Here is a 23,600-nt window from a genome sequence, read left to right as displayed (position 1 = left end):
CTTTGTGCTAAGCTACGCTAACCAGCTATATATTTAGCATGCAGACATGTCTCATCTCACTCCTGGCAAGAAAGCAAATAAGCAGCATTTCTCAAAATGTTACACTATTCCTTGAAATTCTCTTTTTTAACGATGACAGTTCTTGTTATTCCCATTCAAGCGTCGAGAACATGCAGAAGTTGCAGAGCAATGCCAAAGTAAGTGAATATTTTATTAAACCTGCCTTGACGGATTATCATTTCTGTCTTTGCGTTCATGTTTAGAATCTGCAATAAAGCAATAAATTACCAATGGTTGCCTCCTTCAGAAGTAGAAACGAGGAATGCTGGAATAAATCACCTGAAATGACCTCTGCAGGCCAAAAAAACCACACGGACACTAACTGCTTTTTTTTTTTCTTCAACAAACTTGTTTCCCTTTCAAACCAATATCGCAATATTGACACCATCACAACAAATTTGAGTCGGGTTTTTCATCACTATCGTCATTATTATCTGTGATCATAATCATCTTTATGCATATTTAAATGAACTTCTTGTTACATCAAGATGAACAGGCACTACACCAGTTAGGAGATAAAAGTACATCACTAACTATGAACATACATCTTCTAGACCGCTAATAGAGGGTTTCCACAACATGAGCTGCTGTGCCCTGTGTGCATAAGGAAGAGATCATCAACATAAAAAAGCATTTACATGTACACCTTTTTACTGCCTCGACGTGGTTAGGTCTCATCAACTCAACACAGATGTACAGTTACAATAGAATATAATCTTTAAATTACATCATCATATACAAATCTGACAGCGTGGGATAACGTCACGCTTTTATGATACACTGACAATTCCATTGCAATGAAATTCATACGATATGGTACCTATTACTTAATATGTTTTCCATTGCTGTTATTTTAATGAAACACATTTACATGTATAACACTACATTTTGTCTTAATAGTCAATCACTTGCATTTTTTTTAAACTTTTTTTTCTGTTACATTTACACAACTCATACACACTGGATGATGAAGATGTTTTTCCCCCAAAATATTAACCTGGTAACGTGGATTATGTGTGTGAACTTGCGTGTGTTGTGTGTGTGGTGTGTTGAATGCGTGTGTGTTTGTGTGTGCATATGCGCGTCAAGAATGTGGGACAGTTTGATGACAGGAGTCCTTTTTGCTATGCTGGACAGCTTACTCTAAGACACAACTTGTGAGCTGGTGATGTGTTTCTCCTCATGTGTGAGACCCAAACCTGTCAAATCCTGTTCCAGACACAGAGCTAAACACATCTGACTGCTGTTGGTCCGGTGAAATTCAAAAACTTCAGGACAGCTAAGTTAGAACAAGCATCTCTCCCATCTAATCAGAGATTTAGGTGCAGCTTGTAGCAAGATAACTCACTAATCAGCATCTGTTAATGCAATTCCTGCTATAAATTTAATGGAGCAAGTTAAAGATTTAAAAAGAACCGTGTCATGCACCGTGTAAGAGTCGTCTTACATGCAGCGCAGCACTGGTGATAAATGTATTCCCTGTGTCGCTGTGAGTGTTTTGCAGACAAATGAAGTTCGGGTGGACTGGGAGGCAGCTACAAGTTGATCTTCGCTGAAGCTGTTTCACATGTGATATGTGAAGTTATTGCATGGAGAGAAAACATGTAGTTGATGGTATTGGGTCGTTCTTTGGCTCAGCAGGGGAACGGGCCACATAACTAGTGCTTTTTGCTAGGTAGGGCTTTAAATGACAGTGGAGCGCCACGTTTAGACAACATGGCCTCCTTCAAGCCCAAACACTAGTACATTCATGTCCTGTTGGAGAGGCTTCGATCTTCAGACATCTGATCTGAGCACAGTAACGCAGTGACATGCCTCCATTGGCCCCTCGCTCTGGAAGAAAAGTGGCCGGCACAGGCACTGTTCGAAACCCTCCTCTTACACTGCAGTGGCAAACCCAAGGAGATGACTTGATCCTTCGCTCTGAGGGAATGTATCACTTGTGTTTCTCGTTAGCAGTTGGTGGATTAAAACGAGACCTGAATTACTGAACCAACAATGAAAGCCTCTGCAGAAACTGCATATCCTTCCCACTGACTGCATGGAGATGTGATGCTACGAGAAAAAAAAAATCATGTTAAAAACAAAACAAACGAACATAAAATCCGTTCATGAACAAGGTTCCTTTCATGAAAACAGAAGCATGTGATGCCAGAAAGTGAACTCTGCATTTGTAGCTGAAGTGTTGCATCAAGTTGTAGCCTGAACAAGGCTGCAGGATTCAGGGAATGCAAGTTGTTGCATAGCACATGCTGCTATGCACGTTCAGAAACAGTTAAAAACACATTGCACTGCACACACTGGAAAGAGGTTGGACCAAATCACAAAGAAAAACAAAAAAAAAACTAAAAAAAAAAGAGGATACTGTCTGTGGTACTTTAAACACTACACAGCATTCCCAATGTAAGAATGACGACTGACCGCACACAGCATCAGAAATGCTACACAAAAATGGCATCACACTGTATATACACAACGCAGGTTAGAGAAGCTCGTCTTTGTCGAATGGGTTTAACTGATTATATTATCTTCCCATTTTCACAAGAGAACAGACTGCAGGATACTGCAAGTTTAAATAAGCTGCATTATACATTAAATACAGCTACACAGAGAAGCAATGTGTTCCTGCACTGTTGTGATGTTATAGTTGAGTGTGTATATACTGGAATAACTGCTGCTCCTGTTTTTAAATGTGTAAGTCCACCCACCCCAAATGCTGGATAAAATATAGTATACTGATATTGTCTTTTAGGTTACTAAGTTTTTATTTAGGCAAGACTGCTTGGCGCATCTGTTGGGCAAGGGATGTGTTGCTCGTAAGTCTCTGGCTATGTGCGGTGCAATTGGACGGGACAGTTCAAGCTGCCTCCAATGGCGTGTCCTTGTCCGTTAACGTGACTAGATTGGCTCGACATAATTGGCCGGGTACAGTCCCTCTCGGCCGTTGTCCAAGCGACCTCTACACCAGCCCTGCTCGTCTTCATCCTCGGTCTTGGTCAGTTCATCACCTGTGAGGGAGACACCACTCCTTAAGCAGCACGCAGTGTTTCAAAAAGTGAAATCTAAATATCATCTCATCTTCTGCTGGTTGATGCTCTCAAGATCTTCTGTAGTGCTTATTGTTGTAATGTTTGTTTTCGCACAGTATCGTAATGAGGACTTTTGAAACACTGACATCATGAATGTTTCATATTTTACCCTCAGTTAACCAGTCAAAATTGTTTGACATATTGGACGATTTAGATAAGAAAATTGATACGATGGTTGAGCCTGTGGAGGAACTATCTAAACTCCCGCCAGCTGGTGGTTAGCGTAGCTTAGCATAAAGACTGAAAACAGTTCAACATGTAACCTCCTTTGAAACCACAAGTTATTTTTTAGCTTTTTGCTTGCAAACAGGACATAAAAAATTCATTACTGAGCTTTAGAAGTGATGGTCTGTCCACTTGCTTTCAGTCTTTGTGCGAAGCTAAGCTATCTGTAGCTTCATATTTAGCATTCGGACAGGGCAGGCGGTTAATATTCTCATCTAACTTGGCACAAAACTGAGTAAGAGTATTTCTCACAACACGTGTTGAAGTACACCTGTGCATCACTACAGCAAGGTGAGGTGTTAAACGACTGGAGGTCAGTAAAAAGCAGATTTTCAGGGTGTTCAAGTTATTTTTTTAATTGTAGAATATACTGGAAAGAGTCTTTAAAATATCCACTTAGTCCAGAAAAAATACAGAAAAGATGACCCCAGTGTCTACTGGAAGCAGTAGCTGTGTTTTTCCACAGCATTTCAAGTTTTCATTTAAGTTTATTTTTTTTGCATATTTAATCAATTTCAATTAACAATGTGAATGGGCTGTGCCAACCCAGCTTCAGCCTACAATGAAGGTAAAGTAAATAAACGGTACCGTGAAGAGCTTTCCACCACAAGAAGCTCTACTGAACAATGATTTTATGAATGAGTCCCTGTTTGGTTTGTTCACATGAACGCACACTTGCACAAATCCGCATGTGTGAGGCCACAAAGTTCCTGCCAGTAGCTTCACATTATTCCACCGATGTACAAGTGGCGATAAAGCACCAAGAATCACGGCAGTGTGCCAAGAAAATGTAAGGAAGAAGAAGACTGATCGCAAGTTAACACGTATGCAAACAATGCAGGTTTGCTTGCAAGTGTTTTGTGAGGAAAGATGTTCATTCAACATGTGGTGAGTAACACTGGATGTTAAAAGAAAGTGTTTGTTTAGAAGAAAATGCCACAGGGCAACTCAAAGAATCTGCATGCACGTATTAGAAGCCTGTAAAGATCAATTCAGTCCCTCCCAGACGCCCCAAAGATTATTTAAGAACACCTTATCTCAAACAGCGTTAAAAATTGGATCTGGATGTGCGACGGGGGACTTTAGACGAGGGTTCACAGCTGTGGCTTCTTCAATAGTTATTTTGCTGCGTAAAGCTTGTCTTTAAATTGTTTGTCACGTCATGGTGTGGGCCTTTAAAGCACTTTTCCTCACCGTTTCCCAAACAGCTCGTGTTAATTGGTAGCAAGTGCCTGCAATTTGTTTTCCATGTGGCCATTACTGACTAATCACTGCTATCCTCCCTCGAGGAAGGCAGCGTCAGGATAGAAATCAAGACAGAGTTGGTGATTTTTGACCACCTGTGTGATGTGTGATGATGTCCCAGGCACTTTCTATCCATTATATGGTCAAAATCATATATCCTGCATTGTCTGGTTGTTGATAATTACCTGCTTTGAAGGTGAGCTCATCCTGTTCCTGGCCTTCGTAATCATAGAGAGCGCGGACACGGACCCCTTTCCCAGTGCTGGAATCGTCTTCAAATGAATTCCCGTTCCCACCGTTTTCGTTGCCAGAGTACGCAGCAGGCTGCTCATCATCGGACCACTCGGTCGAGTAAGCTTGATTTTTATCATAGCTGCTCACACTGGAGGATAGAGAAAATGTAGGGTGGGATTTGATGTTAAATGACCCCCCGAGAGCAAAATACTAGACGCATTTTTTGAGGAAAAGTCTCTCTAATCGTTGGCAAATCCCATGAAAAGCTCAAAACCGATGATGAACTCATCCTACTAACACGCATTGTCTGTGAAGCTCCTCTGCGTCATAGATCTAAATCTATTAAGAACACACCAGTAAGCCCCAAGGTTGCACTGTTTCTTCATTATGATGAACATGGGCGCTGTAGTTTATTTTGAATTGATCCCACCGACACCATCCGGCCGCTGTAAGCATCCACAGCTGAAAATGGTCCCCAATAAATGTGCTTTTTATTCCTGTTAAGGAACATTTACTTAAAACTACAGTGCCCATCTGTTTAATTTAGCCTTTAAAAAAATAAGAGTCTATTTGTGACCTCTCTCTAAAGATCAAGGAACCAATAGGGTTCAATAGGCCATGTCATACAATTCAATAGAGATATTTGTTTGTTTGATCGTCAACATCAGACCCTCTGAACTAACCTGCTGCGATCACCAGGTGGAGCCACATGGTCAGTGCTCGGAGTGGGTGGGGCTCCGTCAGGTTTCTTCTTCTTTGGAGGAGCGCTGGCTTGGTCTGGGTTGTATTCCTGGAGATGAGTGAAAAGAAATGTGTGAGGGCAGAATAAAGAAAAGCAGCAAACGCTGAGGAGAGAGGTTTCTTATTTTCATGTCCGAGGCTTTAATGTTGCACCTCAAATGCAGGCCAGTTCATATGCATCCCAGGGCCGTGGTTGTTGCTGAACCACTTCAGGTCCTCTTGTGTGTTTGCAGCCAGGATCGTGCGCTCCAGTTCTCTGTATGTATTGCCGTAGCTGTGGAGAGGAAAATGGAACAAATAGTGACAATGAAGGTGCCAGAGGAGACCTGGGGGTGCTGCCAATTTGGCCACAGATCCCACAATGTCGTTCAAAATCTGGGTTGAGGGGGATCCAACGTTAGGTCATGACAAGACTCGAGTGTTTCCCTGAGTTTTCTGCTGACGCTGAAGCCCTCAGCAGCTGAAGTATTTGGCCTGAATAATGCTGATAATCCTTTATGAGGATAATGTTTGTGTTGCTAGTTTTCCCAAATCTCTGCAATGTGTAATAGATGAGAAGGAGCACCTTCACCTTATGACTTTAAATTCAAGCTGAACCAAAGTGACTGACTCGTTAAAGGAGACGATAGACTGTAATGTCTAGTGGAGCTAATGCCTTTCAATGATCCAGGAGGAATATCTGAGCATATTCAAGCCAACCCAAGCTCTCAGGAACACACTGAGCTACAGAGGAAATGTGCCAGCTGCATGCAAAAGTGGAATAACAGATTGATGGAAGCCGATTTGAGAAGAGACACTGAAGCTTGACTTTACTTGCATTAAGTAAGCCAGTTTCTGTTCATTTGCGCTTTTATTTTCAGGTGGCATTTATATATGAGATGTAGGAAATAACATTCATTCACAGGCAGTGTCTAATGGGAGGCATCTGGTAATAATTTCTAGGAAAATTCACTCATGTGAGTCCATTTAATTTGCTTTTGTGTGGATAAATATATGAGTTCAACACCAGAAAACTATTTGAAGGCTGAGGAGGACAGAGCACTGGATCCAGTGATTAATAAGATGAAAACTACATAAAATTAAAAGGCTTGAGTGAGTCCGACTCAATGTAACACACCCGCAAAAGCAGCTTCTCTTAAACCTGAGCCATCACTTGTTTTACACCCCTGAAAAAACAGCTGTTCAGGTAAACACAGGTGAGGTCATGGAGAGCAAAGGAGCCGCGCGACATGGCTGAGATGAATCAAATCCAACATGAATGATGAAAGCAGTGAACTACAGCGCAGTCCTCGAAGGGCTTGAACCGTCCACGACAACCAAAGGCAGGTTTGCTTACAGAACCTGGAAATCACTTTGCAATGGACGCGGCTTTGTTGTTACATGCAGGTTAAAAACAGCCCAGAATATGACAAGCATTCACTCACAACAAAATTCAGTTTGGCAGAAACGTCATTGACTGAATCCTCCATTAATTAGAGTCGGAAGTCTGAGCGCTAATGACAAACGTGTGCCTGGTTGAGAAGAGCGCTGAGATGAATCAGCCTGAAGTGAATGTGACACAAGAAATCAACTAAATCTCTTCTAAACAAAAGTAAGGGGAAAGTGTGTGTCATTCATTCACTGGAAATACATCCGAATGAGAAGCAATGCAGCAAGAGACCAGTAGGTGGTAAAACATCCATCCATCCATTATCTATACCGCCTATCCCTTTCGGGGTTGCGGGGGGCTGGAGCCTATCCCAGCTACGGTGGGCGGGAGGCGGGGTACACCCTGAGCCGGTCGCCAGCCGATTGCAGGGCCACATGCAAGGACAAACAAACATTCACACTCACACTCACACCTACGGACAATTTAGAGTCATCAATTAACCTAATGAGCATGTTTTTGGTCTGTGGGAGGAAGCCGGAGTACCCGGAGAGAACCCACGCATGCACGGGAAGAACATGCAAACTTCACACAGAAAGGCCCCGTCTGACCCGGGGATCGAACCGGCAACCTTCTTGCTGTGAGGCACGCGCACTACCTGCTGCGCCACCGTGCAGCCCGGTGGTCAAACAGAAGAATATATAAGAGACCGAGATGGGAGCAATACATGTATAAGATCACATGAGGACTGTCTGAGGTCTGTTTCACCTCTCGTACAGAGAAAACACAGTCAGCGATCCTAAACCAGCGGCTCCATGAAGCCTAAATAAAAGCGTCTCCTTCAGCCGGGCTCACCTTTGGTTCTCGGTGAGGTTAAGATGGCGTTTGATGTCCAGCAAGGCCTCCTTGAGGAAGGTCAGCCTCTTGACTTCGTGCTGCTGGCACTGGTCAAACACCTGCTCCATGCTCTCCATGTACTGCGGGGTGCACTTATTCAGCTCCTCCAGAGACTTCTCGTACTTTTCTTTAGCCTGAGACGGAAAACAGGAAACACAGTGATGACTGAAGCCTCTGGAAAACAAACCGACCGGAAAGAAGCAGCGTGGTTTCACTATTAGCTCTATTTTAACAGCTGGCTTATTCTTATTTGTGAGTTGATGTTCTGTTGCTAAATTGATCCCAAATGCGTACACCCAGACAAAACAAATGGCACTTAAACTTGCCCAAAACTCATCTTTAAAAGGGTTTAAAGTATATTGTGGTGCTGTGACACTGTTGTGAAACTAAATATCTCTTCCTACAACTGAAAATATCACATTAAAAATACAAAAACCTTCACATTGCATGCACCTGTCACAGCACAGCATCTCAAACTGTTCATCTGAATAAGAATGTGTCAAAAGCCTGATCAATTAGCCTGATCGAAAGTCATTTAAAAGGCTGCCAGGAGAGCCTGGACCAGCAAGATAAGGCGAGATGATCCTCTGTGTGTGTTTGCACAGAAACATCTTCCACAGAAACATCCTTTCCTTCCTTCCTCTCACCTTCTGCACGTCCTGTTTGCATTTGTCCACTTTCTCGTGGAGCTTCTTCTGCTGGTCTGGTGTGACAGAAGCCTCGGTCTTGCCGTTGGCCTCTCGGGTTGCAGCCAGCTTCTCCTCCTTGCAGGCCATGTGGTAACTTTTCTTAGCTGCCTCCATCTGTATGTCCAAACACAGGGACTGTCAGTATCTCAAATACATGATCTGATTTGGCCAAAGGAACACAACAGAGTCACATTTTTATCTCAAATTAGGAAAGACCATGTCCAGACAGGATGCTCTTAGTGTAATGTGATCAGTATCTATAACTACATAAATATTATTATGTCTTGGGACAGAGCCATATTTTGCTTTTTAGGGTAGAGAACAAAATAAGTAAAATTAAACAAGACAGCTTGCTCCAGTTCAGTACAATCAGATTTTGATTTTAAATATCAACGCACAAGGAAGGAATTCATGTTTTCAATGGAGGGTCAGAATGTATAAAGTGTCTCCATTAGCCAGAAGTCAAGACTTGGTCCACTGATCATTAATTAGTGACTGTTTCTTCATTGAGGTTTTGTTTAAAATAACACATGAAAATGAACTGTGTTCAGGAAATGGGCCAGTAACTCCACCATGGGTGCAGCCATAGACAGTGTGATGGAGAAGCTCCAGCTTTGGAATCGTTAGTACAGCCTACCTGTCTGCTGTGAAGAAGCTAAAACTCTGCTGAGAGAGCAGTGAGAGTGAACCCAAAGAGGAAATTTTCAGGCCTGACAGCGAAACAACGAGCTGAAACTCACTATCGAGCTCTGTAAAGGGGAGCTGTAGATTTGGGTGATTATTTCACATTGTTTTCACATCGTCATTTGATACATTGTTATTATAAAAATCTAAATCACAGCAGCTTTAAATGTCCAATATTTTACAAAGAATCAATAATTCTTGATCTTGTAAAAACTACCTGAAAGGCCTGCTTCTTCTTTGTGTATTGCATTTTTTCTTCCTGTATTTTATCTTGATGTTTAAAGTTTGAACTTTAAAATAATGGAAAGTGGACGGATGAGTGAGGACAGACCACACAGCTGAACATCACGAGCCCCAGTTGTGAGCTGCAGCTTACTTTTATCTTCCATTCATGAAGTGAATACCACTTGTTCTATCACACCGAGGATGAAGACGCTCACCTCCTTGAGCTTTTTGGCCCACGGTTTCTGAGCCTTCTTGAAGCCCTCCTCTGCCTCCTTGGCCTCTTTGAAGCCTCCGATCATTTGCTTGTGATAGGCCTCCTTCTGCCAGTTCTTCACTTTCTCCACGTCATCGTTCACCAGGCCGTTCTTCACCTCTTGGTGCAGCTCACTCACCTTCTCTGCCTCGGTCATCACAGCCAGCCAGGCTCTCTCCACAGAGCCGTACTGTGGGCCTGGGGGTAGAAATTTGAATGCAATGACATGCAGCCAATTATCACCACAAGGCAAACATCAAACTCTGTAAACACAGCTTTGGCAAATTAAAAGAAAGCGAATGGTACATTCATTTTTTGGGGCTATTGACCCATTCCGAACGCCAACCTTTCTCAATGAGCTGCCTCCATCTCTTGGACCACGCAGTTAGCTGATCACCGTAGGATTTTTCTATCTTGGCACGTTCCTGCAGGCAGCCCATAAGGTCATTGCAGAGCCGATGGCCATCATCAAATCTCTTGACAGCGCGTTTGTAGTTCCCTACCTGAGAGCAGAGAGGAAAAAAACAGGCTGAAGGGACAGAAAACCAATCTGTCTTTACATCAAACACAGGAGAAAAAACAACAAAACGCATGTCTAAATCATGATACGCATCAAGCTTTGAGATGTTTATGGTTAAACGGGGGAAGTTGCTCCCCTTACGAAGACTGCTTGAAAAAAAAAAGAGGTATTTAAATGTGATTTCAGTGTGTATGGCAGTGTTTCTCAACTCCGGTCCTCGGCCCCCCTGCCCTGCATGTTTTAGATGTTACCTGCTCCAACACACCTGATTCAAATGAGTGGCTCGTTATCAAGCCACTGCAGAGCTTGATGATGAGCCGATCATTTGAATCAGGTGTGGTGGAGGAGGGAAACATCTAAAACATGCAGGGCAGGGGGGCCGAGGACCGGAGTTGAGAAACACTGGTGTATGGTATGATTGTGCATAAACCTATTGTACATAAACAGTTTAAATCCACACAAAAAACAAGCTAATGGGCAAATGTCTCCTAATTGATTTCAGGCATCTGAAAGAGTTTCTAATTTCCATAATGAACAATATGTCACCACCATAATTTGTTTATTATTTTTTAAAAATTAAAGTTAAATATGACTGTCAGGTTCATGTAAATATTAGGCTGCGTTAAGAAGGTTTGGCTTTAAAGGTCAATGGGCCTCAAAATAAGCCTCATTAGCTGAATGGTTGTTGTGCGTGCCACATGGCTGCATGGCCTTGTTTGATTCCAGCCATGTCATACCTGTCTCTGGTTTTCTGTCTGCATATTCTGTCTAACGAAGGCAAAAAAATGATGAAAAAACTTTCAATTCTGTCATCATTTCCACATTTTATAGAGAAGTCTATGATATAACTATGGCCTATTCTTCACCAGTCATTTTTCGTCTGAATGCTAACTGTAGTTAGCGGTTTTGCTGTAAGAAAACAAGCTAGATGCATGTTGAGAGTATGAAGGATATAATGTGTTTTTACAATCTGATATGTTCAATTTATTTAAGCCACACTGTTCATGCACATTTTAAATCCATGCACGAAGCAGCTTCAGCTGCATTCATTTTCTCAATAAAGTCATCAAAGCAATTTTTTTTTGTGCCATCCTACTCAGTGAAACACACAAGCATTCAGAGATATTTTTCTCCAAATTATTTTGCTGCCTTTTCTGTTAGATCTCACCACCTTAAGCGAGACCGCCTTAAAAAAGCAGTGCCAGGCTGTGTGGCTCCGCCTCTTCAGTGCCTGCAGGGGGCGTGAGCTCATGCTACATGATGAGAGAAGGGTAGTGGGGGTTGGGGGGGGGGGGTTGCTCGTGCCTGTGCATGTGTAGTTATGCAATGACATGGGCTTGCGTTTGTGTGTGTATGTGAATGTGTGTGTGTATCTGCATGTGTGTGTGTGACTGCTTTAATCCTCTTGAGTGGTGTAATGCAGGCAGACAGATTCTCAGGGGTAGACAAGGTAGAGACAGAAATACACAGAAACCACAGACTGTGTGTGTAAACGCCGTAAATACGTGCAGCCATACAGCGTACATCATCACACGGACGCGCTCGCATGGAGCCTATCTGCTGTGTTCGCTGGCTGCAGAGCTGCGCTGTGATTGGTCCTGACATGGGCATGCATGTGTGGTTACTGTTTGAGATGAGGGAGCTGCAGGGAGGCGGTGAGACAGGTGTGTGGCGGTATGAGTTTTGGCCTGTGTGACAGCTTGCTAAGTCACACCAACAACAACACGCAGGTGGACTGGTTCTACACATGAAAACACACTCCAGCGCCTGCCTAACTCAACAGTGTGGTGATTATTTTCAGGTTTTGTTCAGCTCGATTGCTCCTCTCAGCCCAGTTGCATCAAATATCAACATTTGGGAATGAAGTGGTTTTTCTAGCATTCATAAACCATGAGCTGCATGGAGCTGCGTTGCTAGCGTACAGATGCTATAGGCAGGTGCATGTGGTGAAAGGCCGCCTCAGAGCGGCTGATGACTGAGGCTCTTTGTCTGTGTCTCAGTGGCTAAGGGCCGTGACACAAAGAAGACTCTGTACTGAGGGAATTCATTAACGCTAATTTGGTGCGCGCGCACACATACACACGCACACACTGCATCTCAGCACAAGTGAGGATGGATAGAACTTGTGTGGTGTTTGTATTCGCTGTGATGTGTCCTGTGATGACACCTTTTCCAGCAAATATGATTTACGATACATATAGTGACAAAGGAAATGCAAAACTCTCTTAAATAAGAAGCAACTGAGCTGAAGAAGCAGTTTTGTTACTCACAGCTTTAACAGAGTAAGACAGTATTTATTATGAACACATTGTCTCATTCATCCATCTACAGTAATTTGTCTAAATAGTTGAGGTAAATGATGGATTTATATTTATGCCGCTTCTTCCTCTCTTGCATTATTCTCATTTTTTGTGAACGTGTATGTGAACCATTTCAAAGGAACTAAGTTTTTCATAACCTCTTCTTGTCTGTCAAGGAAAAAGATACATAAAGAGAAAAATATAACTGAGCCATGAGGTGAACAATTAAGGCAGTTACTTACTTAAACAGTGCATGCAGATGTTCACAAAATAAATGAGAATAATTCAAAGGTCTGTTCAGATGATTAATCATTAGTTTTCTTTCCTTATTTAAGAGAACGCTGAACGCGCCGTGCATGTATGCATTATAATCTCGATTAAACCAAAATGTAGTCATAGCTTATGTACTTTAACTAAATTTGACCGTATTTTTAGCACCATGACCAAAAATACAGACGCTGCAACTTTCCAGTCACCAAAACTATTTTTAGCTGCATTAATGAGGTGGAGGAACCTCTAATCAGGCCGCCTTTAAGAAGCTTTTCATTTGGGAAACACGCTTGTTCACAGTCTTCGCTCAGAGCAGGATGAGGAGATTGATGCCACTCTCGTATCTGTCCGTTAAATAAGCTACAGCCAGCTGCTGGTCAGCGTAGCTTAGCATAAAGTGGAAAAACAGACATGAGGCAGTCTTCCCATCAAACTCCCGGCATTAACCTCAGTTAGCTGCGACGTCTGACACTAATTTTCTTATAAAATTTCAGTAACACAAATCTTATTTTCATGGCTTCAGCGGTGACTCTGCTTCAGAGGCCACATCAATACAAGGCAATACAAGGCAAAGGGTGGTGTGAGGGCTTGCGGGTGCAGGATGAAAACTCATTAGAACAGACATGACGGTGCGTCTGTACCTCCCAGAAGCTGTCCATGGTGTCGTCAGCACCTGCACTTTCATCGTAGGAGCCAGACATTTTCCTGGATGCGGCAAAGTACTCTAATGACTAAACCTGTCCTCTGCAGCAGAGCTGGGTTCCTCATGCACTGGAAGAGACAAAGAGAACGACAACAGTTTGAGACAGTAACATTAAACTAGACAAATTCCCCTCGGCGGGAAATTTGGAGAGTGATACAGTGCGCAAACGCCGGGCCGTGTGCCAAACGCTGGGCCGTGTGGCAAACGCCGGGCCGTGTGCATGCCTAGTGCCATCATATTAGCACAGCAACCCGATATCAAAAGTCAAACCCGTTCATAGGACCCCATTTCAGCATCGGCGACAATGCTAAGCTGACATTAGCATGTCAAAAAACACATTGAAAAGGTCTGAAACACCCTTAGAATGCCTTTACCAATCATTTTAACATATGTTAGCATGTTAGCATTAGCATGCTAAATTAGCATGTCAAATAACACATTAAAAACCTCTGAACCATTATTAGAACGCCTTCAAGATTCATTTTAGCCTAAGTTAGCATATTAGCATTAGCATGCTAACATTAGCATGTTAGCACACCAACCCGACATCAACAGGTATACCTCCAGGCACCAACAAGTTCATAGGACCTCATGTTAGCATTAGCACGTTAGCATTGTGGTTAACGCTAACAGGCCAACATCACTCATTACATCACTAACACATACAACTCACCAATAGGTAGCTTGGCTGTGGCTAGTTAGCATGTCACTATAGAGCTTAATGGAGAACTGATCATTTGACTGAGCTGCACAGCTGCAGCTAAAGCTCCATATGTGTGTGTGTGGGAGAGGCAATTAGGCTCAGAGGTTGCCACGGCAACTTGAGATCAGGCCACCTGCGGGTCTGCGAGACTCTGAGAAACGTCTGAATTTGGCCTCCGCGCACCCTCCGAACAAACGCTTCTCACGCCGACACCGAAACTCCTATTGCCGAAATTTCTTCACCGTGAGAGCCACAAGGCTTTGCTGTACACTCTGATCACTTTCTTTTTTCGCTGGGCTGAAAAATGCGGATTTTAGAGCGAGTTAAAAAACGGCTGGTTTCTGTCTCTCCCGTTTTTCATTTGTATTGGACCTTATGGGCGAGGTCAGAGGCGCTCTCCTCGCTCAGAGGCTCACAACTCAAAAACCGTAAGTCCTGTCGCTTAGCCAGGCACATCGTGAGAATCAGCGCAAGCGGCACTACAACCTTGGAAATTTTCATGTGCGTAGAGCGAAATTTGTGCTTTGGAGGAGCGTGGAAAGACAAAAATTTCACACAATTTTCACAGCTTCTCTCCACTCTGGCAGTTAATCCCCTCCACTCTAGCGCGAACATTCCGTGCAATACACACCCATTATAAACTCACAATTTCTCCCAAAACGCTCACGGTCATTGACCGGCGACTGCTCCAAAATTATACCACCTATTAAAACGAGATTTAAGACGGCAATAGACGAGACTTGTGTCTACGTTTTAAAGTTGGAACGGCGTCTCTAGGTAAAAGTATGCCCGAGCAGTAACCCTTTGAAAAAGGGGGAAATTTTTTCGCATTTTTCGTCTCGTCCCATTCATTTCTTATGGGATTTTTTCGTGCGTTTTTCGCGTCTTACGACGCGAAAAACGCGTATTCTGTAGAGAAAAATAATAGCACACCGATCCCGATCAAGACGCACGTTTTGATATATCATTCGCCTAGGTGCTCCCAAAACTGTAGGACTAGTAGCGAATCAAAAAAAGTACGGATGAAGAATAATAATAAAAAGAAGAAGAAACACGCAGAAGAACAATAGTGGTTCAGTGCTTTGCACTGAACACAGCAGGGGCTTCGCCCCTGCTGTGTTCAGGGCAAAAGCACTGTATCACTAATTACACAAATACGGACACAAAGCAGCGCTGCCGAGTGCACGGGCGGACACTGGAAGCAGAACACGGCCAAGCTAGCCTCGTGGAACGCTTCGGAAAAGCAGTGCGGCAACTGGAGGAAACCTTTCAGTGTGAGGGCTTCTGTTTGAGCCGTTTATAATAATGAGATAAAAATAGTCTCCTTCGCCATGCATACAGCGCCGTGCCCTGAGGAACGAGAAGGGGCATCTTATATTGGCGTGTCCTAGAAAAGACACCAGAGAGAGTGGAGCATCGCTGCCAACACACAGCTCTGACCCTGAATCCCTCCTCATTCCTCTGACACATTACATCTGAGAGACACACACATGCACACACACGCTACACTGTAATGAATGTGTGATTACCACCATCATTATATTAGCATTAGCACGACATATTTGCTTCCCTTTTTCCGTCCAGTCTGTTTTGGCTGTTGTGCATGTGTCTATATGTTTTATGTGTCAGCCTCGTCCTTTCTCTGCCTTTGGAAAACTGTATTTGACTATTTGTGAAATCTTAAATGTTTTGTCGCTTTGCATCAATAACGCAACATTTTAAATAAGAACAGAGACTTGAAAACCAATTTCCTGCTAAATTGCCCATTAAATTAGAGGTTTGATTTAATTCAAGAAATAAAAAAACATTCTGTAACTGCAACCCTAAAATAGAATAGAAACAAACAAACTGAACCGAGATCAGCGCGCCTATTTTTAAACCTATAGACGTTAATGATGCGCTTTAATCACCTATTATTTTGCAGAGCCTACAGTATACAGTTCCTGCTGGATTTCCTCCAGAGTTTGCGGCGATTTATATTTATTTGCTTGACGCCTGGTCGATATCTCACCACCGTCGTTAAAACAGAAGAGACTGCGAGAGGCTGTATTGGTATTGAACTCTGTTTGAAGCCTAATCCATTTTGCTCACATGACTAATGGCTGTGCCTTGACAGAGAGCTCTTCATTGCACTGCAACAACCAATATGACAATACAGCACACTATATGTGCTTAATAATAATGAGGCTCTGCTGATAATGTCCCTGCTCTGACAAGCTTTCTTGCTCTCAACAATTAAGTAGAGTTGATTATGGTTCTTATCTAATTGCGCACATGGTCCAACAGTGCAAAACGCAACGTTATTATAGCTTTTAATTAAAATGATAAAGAGTTTTGCAAAAAAATGCTATTAAGAGCACAGTGTGGTAATTGATTGATTCTTAGCGTGCACGGTCCAAATGAAGCGTTAGCTAAGCGTGCTGGATAGAGGTCAAAGCAGATGATGGTTGACCCGTGACCAGTTCAGATTATAAAATGAGTCTGCACTCTTCAGTGTGCTGCATCACAAGGAATATTCTGCTGGAATATTCCCAGCGCCCTCTGTGCTTCATCCTTCAACTTCCCACTGCAGTCAAGTGCAAACTAATTCCTGCAACATCCCTCGTCCCTGGAATGAGTCATGAAAAATGACTTTCTGCATTAGGCTCAGTTTGAACCGGCCTGACCTCACTTTCCTTATACACAACATCACAACACAGCTGTCCTTGTGAGAAAAATAAGAGTCCTGAAAGTACAAGGTCAGCTCATGACAGGGACGTATTTTTAGTAGCAGCTCCTGCAACACACACATACAGGGGGTCGACTCATCAAAATGTCATGAGGGGAACATTTGTACCCCGTGTTACTGGTTCTGGTTTCAGCTGCAGAACAGGCAGTCTGTCCCTGCTCAGTCAGTGTTGCCTTGGTTACTGTCAGCGGCCATCACACCAGCCTGTGGGGCCCTCAGCAGTCCCGGCTTTCAGACAGCGGCTATTTCAAGAGTGGACAACACAAAACACCAAAGAACCATGATTCCATGATTTAGCAATTTTAGCGTCAGCGTCTGAATCGGAGGCAGCTTGAGCCTTTCACTTGCACTGGGATCAGCAGCAAAGTCTTCTTCTGGTAATTCATCTTTTTATCTGAAAAAAGGGCTCCGCGGCTCAGAGAGTAGAGGAATAAAAGCAATGTTTTCTGTGCACTCTACTCCTCTATCATACCTCCAGGGTTTGATACAATTGGAGACTCTTTCTATTTATAGGAAAAATATATTTTACCGAACATTGAGGAATACTGGAGGACTCTAAAGTGTCCTAATCTAAACCTAGAAATCTCTATGATTAGCTACAAAGTACAGCAAAGTATAAAGTGAAAGTATGAATACATTTTAACATGTTTCCACACAAGAATACCTTCAACATGCCTTCTGTGCGCTGCCCTCAGTTGTTAGATGTAGTTTTTGCTGGATTCTAAAGCCCATCTTGAACCGATGAGCCGATTCACAACCCAACAGTTTGAGCCATCTTGTACTCCCTGCAGGACTTTCTGCAGAGTGTACGACTCTGACACACCCTCAGTAACCCCCTTCTTGAAAACGGGGACACAACCCCTTTCTGCAAATCCACACAGCACCGAGGAAATGTTAGCCATCCTCACAACCTGCTCAAAGTCAACTACCTATACATGGCATCAATGAAGACAATTCAGTAAAGAGTTATGGAGTCAACCCAAATACCCCAACCCCAATCTACTGAAGTCATGAGCTATGTAAAGGAATAGTTTTTAACATTTTTCTTCAGAATCAAATCAGGAGGTGGACACCACTCTTGTGTCTGTATGGTAAATATGAGGTTGCAGCCAGCAGACAGTTAGCTTAGCTTAGCACAAAGACTGGAAACAGGGGGAAGCAGCTAGCCTGGCTCCATCTAAAGGTAACAAAATCTGTACAACTCAAATATTAATATGTTGTATTTTGTTTAACCTGCATAAAAATTGACAAGTTGTGGTTCTCCAGTCTTTACACAAAGTTAAACTAACTGAGAACTTTTATATTTGCAGATTCATATGCAGCTTGACAACAGTGCTTCCACCTGGTGGGATGAGTCTCCTCAGTACAGTCATGATCAGAATAACAAAAGTTTAAGACACTATAAATTTGTGTCTTGCAGATAAAAAAATGTATTTTGAAGAAAAAAAAACCCCACTGAAAGCCATTTGATGTAAACATTCGACTATGTGATGCAAGAGGGTACCGTGCAGCTAAGCAGCCTTACAGTAGCATGTCTTAATCTCAGCAACAAACAAACACCGTTGGTCCCGCCCCCTGTGCATCAGTCGAGTCGTCCAATTAGCTTCTGCATCCGTGACTACAACACCTAGTGACATCAAAGCCAATTAAGCTGCAGAGCGATGCCAGAATCCCAGCTCATAACAAAAACCAAACGTGTCCCAAACTTAAACCAGCACAACGCCTGGTGATGCTTAGAGAGCATTAACACAATAATTCCCAAATCGCGTGTGTTTTCTTAAATCCACAATCTCAAACTAGGCCTTGATCGAATAACTGTAGCATGGATCGTTATATGGAATGATTGTGACATGAAAAGCTCTCAAACATACATAAAAGACATGGTTCTGACGTCCACATTGGCACCAGTGTCTGAGGACAGTGTGGACATAAACGTCATCAGCCTTTGCTCACAGTTTTGGCCCACGGTGAGAGATTGTCGTGTGTCCCTTGAGATGGATAAGGGTGGAGGGTGGGAGTGGTAAGCATTGTGGAGAGGGGCTTATACTGCAGTTATTGAGGTCAATCCACCTCAATGGCTGTGAACACACCTCCAATTCCCCTGGTGACAAAGTCATAGTGAAGAAGACATCCTGTTTCTCATAATACTCAGGTTTCAGCTAAACAAATTTGACACAAATGCGACAGAATGATTTAATACGAGTGTGTACAACATGAAATAACAATCATGGGTAAAATCTAAAAATAACAGCTGATCAGCGCAAGACACATTCATCTGTTTGGATTTATCTTTTGGTCTGAAAATGTTAACAAACCACCCGCCGACCAGAACGCTTGCTGCTGTCAAAGCAGCCTCTTTCGCAGCTTAAAGTCCTTTAGGAGTCTGCTGTGACTGCAGAGGCGGTTCTGCCATCTGAAGCTGACGAAATACTACAATTCAAACTTTTGCACGCTTGCAAGCAACTGAAGACCGGTCTGCACATTCACTCACCATGGTTGGCTCCATCATTGGAAAAAAAAACAAAAATAAAAAGAATCCTGGAATTTGTACACAAGCACAACTGCTTAACACTCCGTGTGGATGCTGTGGTCCAAGTTTGTCCTTTACTACTTTTAATGGTAAAGGTTGTGTCGCAAATTATATTTTTACAGCTTTGACCCCTGTGGCCAAAGTGAACCCAGAGAGGACGATAAGTCTGACCGAACCAGCATGTCTCAGAGGCTGAGGGATAATCCCGCAGTGTGCCACTTGAATAGCTTTAGAAGGGGGAGGGTGCTGGCTGGAGAGAAGAGCGAAGAAGCGGATAGGACGAGCGAGACAGAGAGACAACAAGTGGAGACAGGAATGTGCGGCTGAATTATGATATTATTACTGTCAGGACAGTTTAGTTTATTACTGCATGGGGGCACATGCATTAGAGTCTGCGTGGCGGTGACAGAAAGGCTATGGATGAGGAGAAGCCGCCTATCAATTTAATCACAAATGCACTGCCGGCCCATTCAGCACTGCACACCTGAGACTGAGCTCTCAGCAACATGATGCAACTAAATACTGCAGGCACCTGCCGAGCATGAATGTTATTCAGAGAGTTAAAGAAAAATGTTCCTGACGTGGTCAAAAGGTCCAGCATTGACAAGCCTTTTAAAGCACTGAATGGGAACCATAACAAACACCTAAGCTTGTTAGAGTAAGAAGATTTCAGAGAGATGAACTAACTTTACTCCAGCACACTACTCAGATCGCTGTGTCCTGGCTGATTAGAGAACAGCAATTCACACTGACCAAAACATAATTTTGTGCTCTTTTTCTCTCTCGTAATGCACCTAAATACCTAAAAACACTCAGAGAAGTAACTCTACTGAAAGCTTTGATATACAGTGGGCTTATGATGCGCTCTGGTTGTCTGTGGATTCGGTTTGATAAGCGCTGCATGGCTTCCTCTCGCACTGCCTGAGTAACAGGACACACAAGGAGAGAGACAGAGGGAGGTCTTCCATTGAGATATGAGCGAGGAGGGAGTGACAGCGAGAAACAGCGGCAGGGAGGAGAAGAGTGAGATGGAGGCAGGGAGGGGCGATGAAGGCCGGGTGAAGGTGCTGCTCAGACAGCCAGGCCGTTTCTGAGAGGAGCCATGGGGCCAGCTGAACACATCAGCACAGAGATGTGATTCATCTCACGGTGCAGCGCGGGATAAGCAGACGGTTGGATGTTGCCAAGAGACAGAGCTGCCTTGTGCAGACTTCACACACGTCCCAACAGCCGAGGCCGTCGTTAAGCCGGCCATGTGACCGATGCTTCAGAAGGAGTGAGAAGGCCGGTTCGGCAGTGTCAGCCGTCCATCCCGCAGCTGACGAATGGGATGTCCTCGAGTGTGGACGTGCAGCAGCACACACACAAGAGGGGAGCTCGTGAAGCGTGAGAGCACGCTGAACCAAAAGAGAGAGGGACGGAGCGCCGAGGAGGAGACACACAAATGTTGCAGTAATCGGAGATAGATTAAGAGAAGGCAGAGCAGTGGAGATAGAGGGGAAGTGAAGGAACATCAGTGAGGGTGGAGGGTGAGGGTGGTGTTGTGCTGTATTCATCAGCTGAACATGTAGTGCAGCGAGCCCTCCTCACTGCTCAGTGGGGCATGGAGCAGGTGAGTCAAATCTGAACTGACGTGTCCGTCCAGACGAGGAGTCTGCAACAGAATTCAGGGAACAAAGGCCCTCGTCTCCTCCCTCCTCCACCAGCTAACTATTAGCCTAGCCAACAGAGGAAAGCCCAGCAAGGAAGATAAGTGAGCTTCCCATGTGGTTTTCCATCATAAGGAAATGCTCAATGTAAAAAAGAAGATTCTGCAGCCATGCAAGCGGCTCTGTGAGGTGGTACTTTGAGCTAAATGCTAGCACACTTCAGCATGTTTAGCATGCTAACATTTGCTAATTACTACTGAATACAAAGTGCAGCTGAGGCTGATGGGAATGTCAATAGTTTTGCAGGCATTTTGTCATAAACCAAAGGATGGGGCCATTTAAAATGTTGACCTGATGATGGTGCAAGATGGTAAATGTAGGAAGAAAAGTTATGACAATTCATCCTGGGGAGGGAACGACCATCTATGCCAAACGTCACGGCAATCCCTCCGTCGTCAAGACAAAAGAAAAGTGTCGGCCTGCTGGTGGCACTGTCAGGAGAAGTCACTGTGACTCATCGTCTAACGACCATGAATGTATGCACAAAGTAAATGTTGAGATATTTTAACCTGCTGGTGCAGACATAGATGTTCTCCCTGTGTTGGTGTGGGTTTCCTGCAGGTGCTCCGGCTTCCTCCCACAGTCCAAAGGCATGCAGGTTAACTGCGACGCGATATTTCCCACAGGTGTGAATGTGAGTTTGAGTGGTTATTTGTCTCTGTGATCCAGGATGTATCCAGTTTCCTGCTCAATGTCAGCTGGGATCAGCTCCACCCCCACCCCTCCAAAGGATCAGCGGTTACAGGTGATGTGTGGATGGATGATGGATGGATATCGTAACATAGCAACCCAGTCCATGCCTGCGGGCTGGCTGGCTGTGTGGGTCATGATTTCAAGCAAACAAGCGCAGGATGACTCAGCTATCTGATCATGAACGTCTCCAGAGAAGCTCTGGGTGGAAGAATCAAGACTCAAGTTTCTACATCACTGTTTGTTCCTTGTGTGTGTGGGGTGGGGGTGGGGGTGGGGGGGTCCCTTTCCTGTTGACCATTTTTAATCAAATATCTGTTTTGTATGAGTCAGCCAGGTGTGCTCTCAGCTCCCAGAACAACAGGCCACACAATCATTTGTCAGCACTGGGATATAAATAAGAGAAAGGACAAAAGACAGCATCTTAATTAATACACATTGATTTCTGTTCTGTTCTCCTCCCCCACCCCACGGGGAGGTCAGAGGTCATGGTCAGCTACAGGTCATATGGAGCTGGTAGGGACTGAGCACTGTGCCGCCTGTCATCTGACAGCCTATAAAACAGTTTGTGCTCTGGTTCAGTCTCTAATATCCGATCAAAGGACCATCCAGTGTCACCACAGAGATGAGGTCATGGTCTGACACTCTGACATGGGCTTGTAACACACATGTCGGCAACTGAAAGTACACAAATACCAGGTATGCACAAAGCTGTGGAAAACTGCAACAGATATTAAAACTATGTTTAATGACAGAAAAAAGTGAAACTAGTCAAGCTTGTTTTCTTAAGCAGTTTATCACAGTAATAATAATAAAAGAATATCTGCTCCTGAGAATGAGCCTAAGTGATCAGTAAATAATACTATAATTAATCAGATAGTAGAGTGTAGAGAGAGAAGCGTAACACTGACTTTGTTTTTAGACCTCTGGTTGAGAGACATGAAAAAAGAACTGGGTAGTTATGAATAGTCCTTATTCAATTGACAATATAACACTAAATTAAACAGTCTCCATTCAGGAGTGATCAGCGAACAAGAGTCTGCAGCCGTGCTAGCAGCACAGCAGTGCTTTAAGCTCTTTAGTGCTTTTTATTATTGCACTGTGCAGCAGGCGCTGCTGCCTCACTAAGAGCTACATATCATGGATTTTCAGGTTGTTACGACTTTTCTGGGCATCTACCGCCTATTTCCTGAAAAACAGAGATGGGATGATTGAAACTGATGAAGCGTCTGCGCCGTCTGGCCATAGCAGCTGAGGTTATTCAAACATGTCGCTGAAATGAAGCCCATCACGTCACCACGACCTGCTAGGAGGCGGTCAGGCGTGCTTTGACCCGACTGGTCATGGAAAGGCAAATCAAAGTGGTCTGGTTTGACTCAGCACGGCCAAAACTGTCAATGGAAAAGCCCTACTGGGGGTGCTCAAGGTAAAGTCAGGGGGTCGCCAAATCAGCAGTGTTTATCCTCAGGGGAGCATGAATGCACCAGCTTTCATGGCAAAGCATCCAGTGGTGGTAGAGATTTCACTCTGGATCAAAATGGTGAACCGATCAGCAGGCACAGCTAAAACCTAAAGCATCAAGCTTAGACTAAAGTGAGTCTTTCTATTAACTCTTTTTTTCTGCAACACATCTGAAATACAACACAAGCATACAGCTTAATCGTGGTCAAACCTGCTTTAACTTGCAGCAGGAGGCTCAGCGCACCTCAGCGAGATCAATCGATGAACTATAGACATAA

General features: G+C 43.8%; 1 protein-coding gene across 3 annotated transcripts in view; it reads right to left on the bottom strand.

Moving 5' to 3' along the window:
* Nucleotides 1-383: 383 nt before the first annotated feature.
* Nucleotides 384-23,600, bottom strand: part of pacsin1a (protein kinase C and casein kinase substrate in neurons 1a) — a 34,652-nt gene continuing 11,435 nt past the window's right edge. For 2 of the 3 annotated variants that reach the window (XM_070967560.1, XM_070967561.1), the window contains exons 3-11: nt 13,440-13,569; nt 10,055-10,211; nt 9,671-9,906; nt 8,505-8,660; nt 7,816-7,991; nt 5,748-5,868; nt 5,537-5,643; nt 4,805-5,001; nt 384-3,068 (exon numbers count right to left, since the gene is read on the bottom strand). In XM_070967560.1, the coding sequence (XP_070823661.1) occupies nt 2,959-3,068; nt 4,805-5,001; nt 5,537-5,643; nt 5,748-5,868; nt 7,816-7,991; nt 8,505-8,660; nt 9,671-9,906; nt 10,055-10,211; nt 13,440-13,499 (1,320 nt within the window). In that variant the 5' untranslated portion in view covers nt 13,500-13,569 and the 3' untranslated portion in view covers nt 384-2,958. Of the gene's footprint in view, nt 3,069-4,804; nt 5,002-5,536; nt 5,644-5,747; nt 5,869-7,815; nt 7,992-8,504; nt 8,661-9,670; nt 9,907-10,054; nt 10,212-13,439; nt 13,570-19,423; nt 19,664-23,600 lie in introns of those variants that run through there. The other variant, XM_070967562.1, reaches the window with a different exon arrangement.

Source organism: Chaetodon trifascialis, chromosome 8 (assembly GCF_039877785.1).
Source record: "Chaetodon trifascialis isolate fChaTrf1 chromosome 8, fChaTrf1.hap1, whole genome shotgun sequence".
In the NCBI taxonomy this organism is placed as follows: Eukaryota; Metazoa; Chordata; class Actinopteri; order Chaetodontiformes; family Chaetodontidae; genus Chaetodon; species Chaetodon trifascialis.
This window is presented reverse-complemented; position numbering and strand designations above follow the sequence as displayed.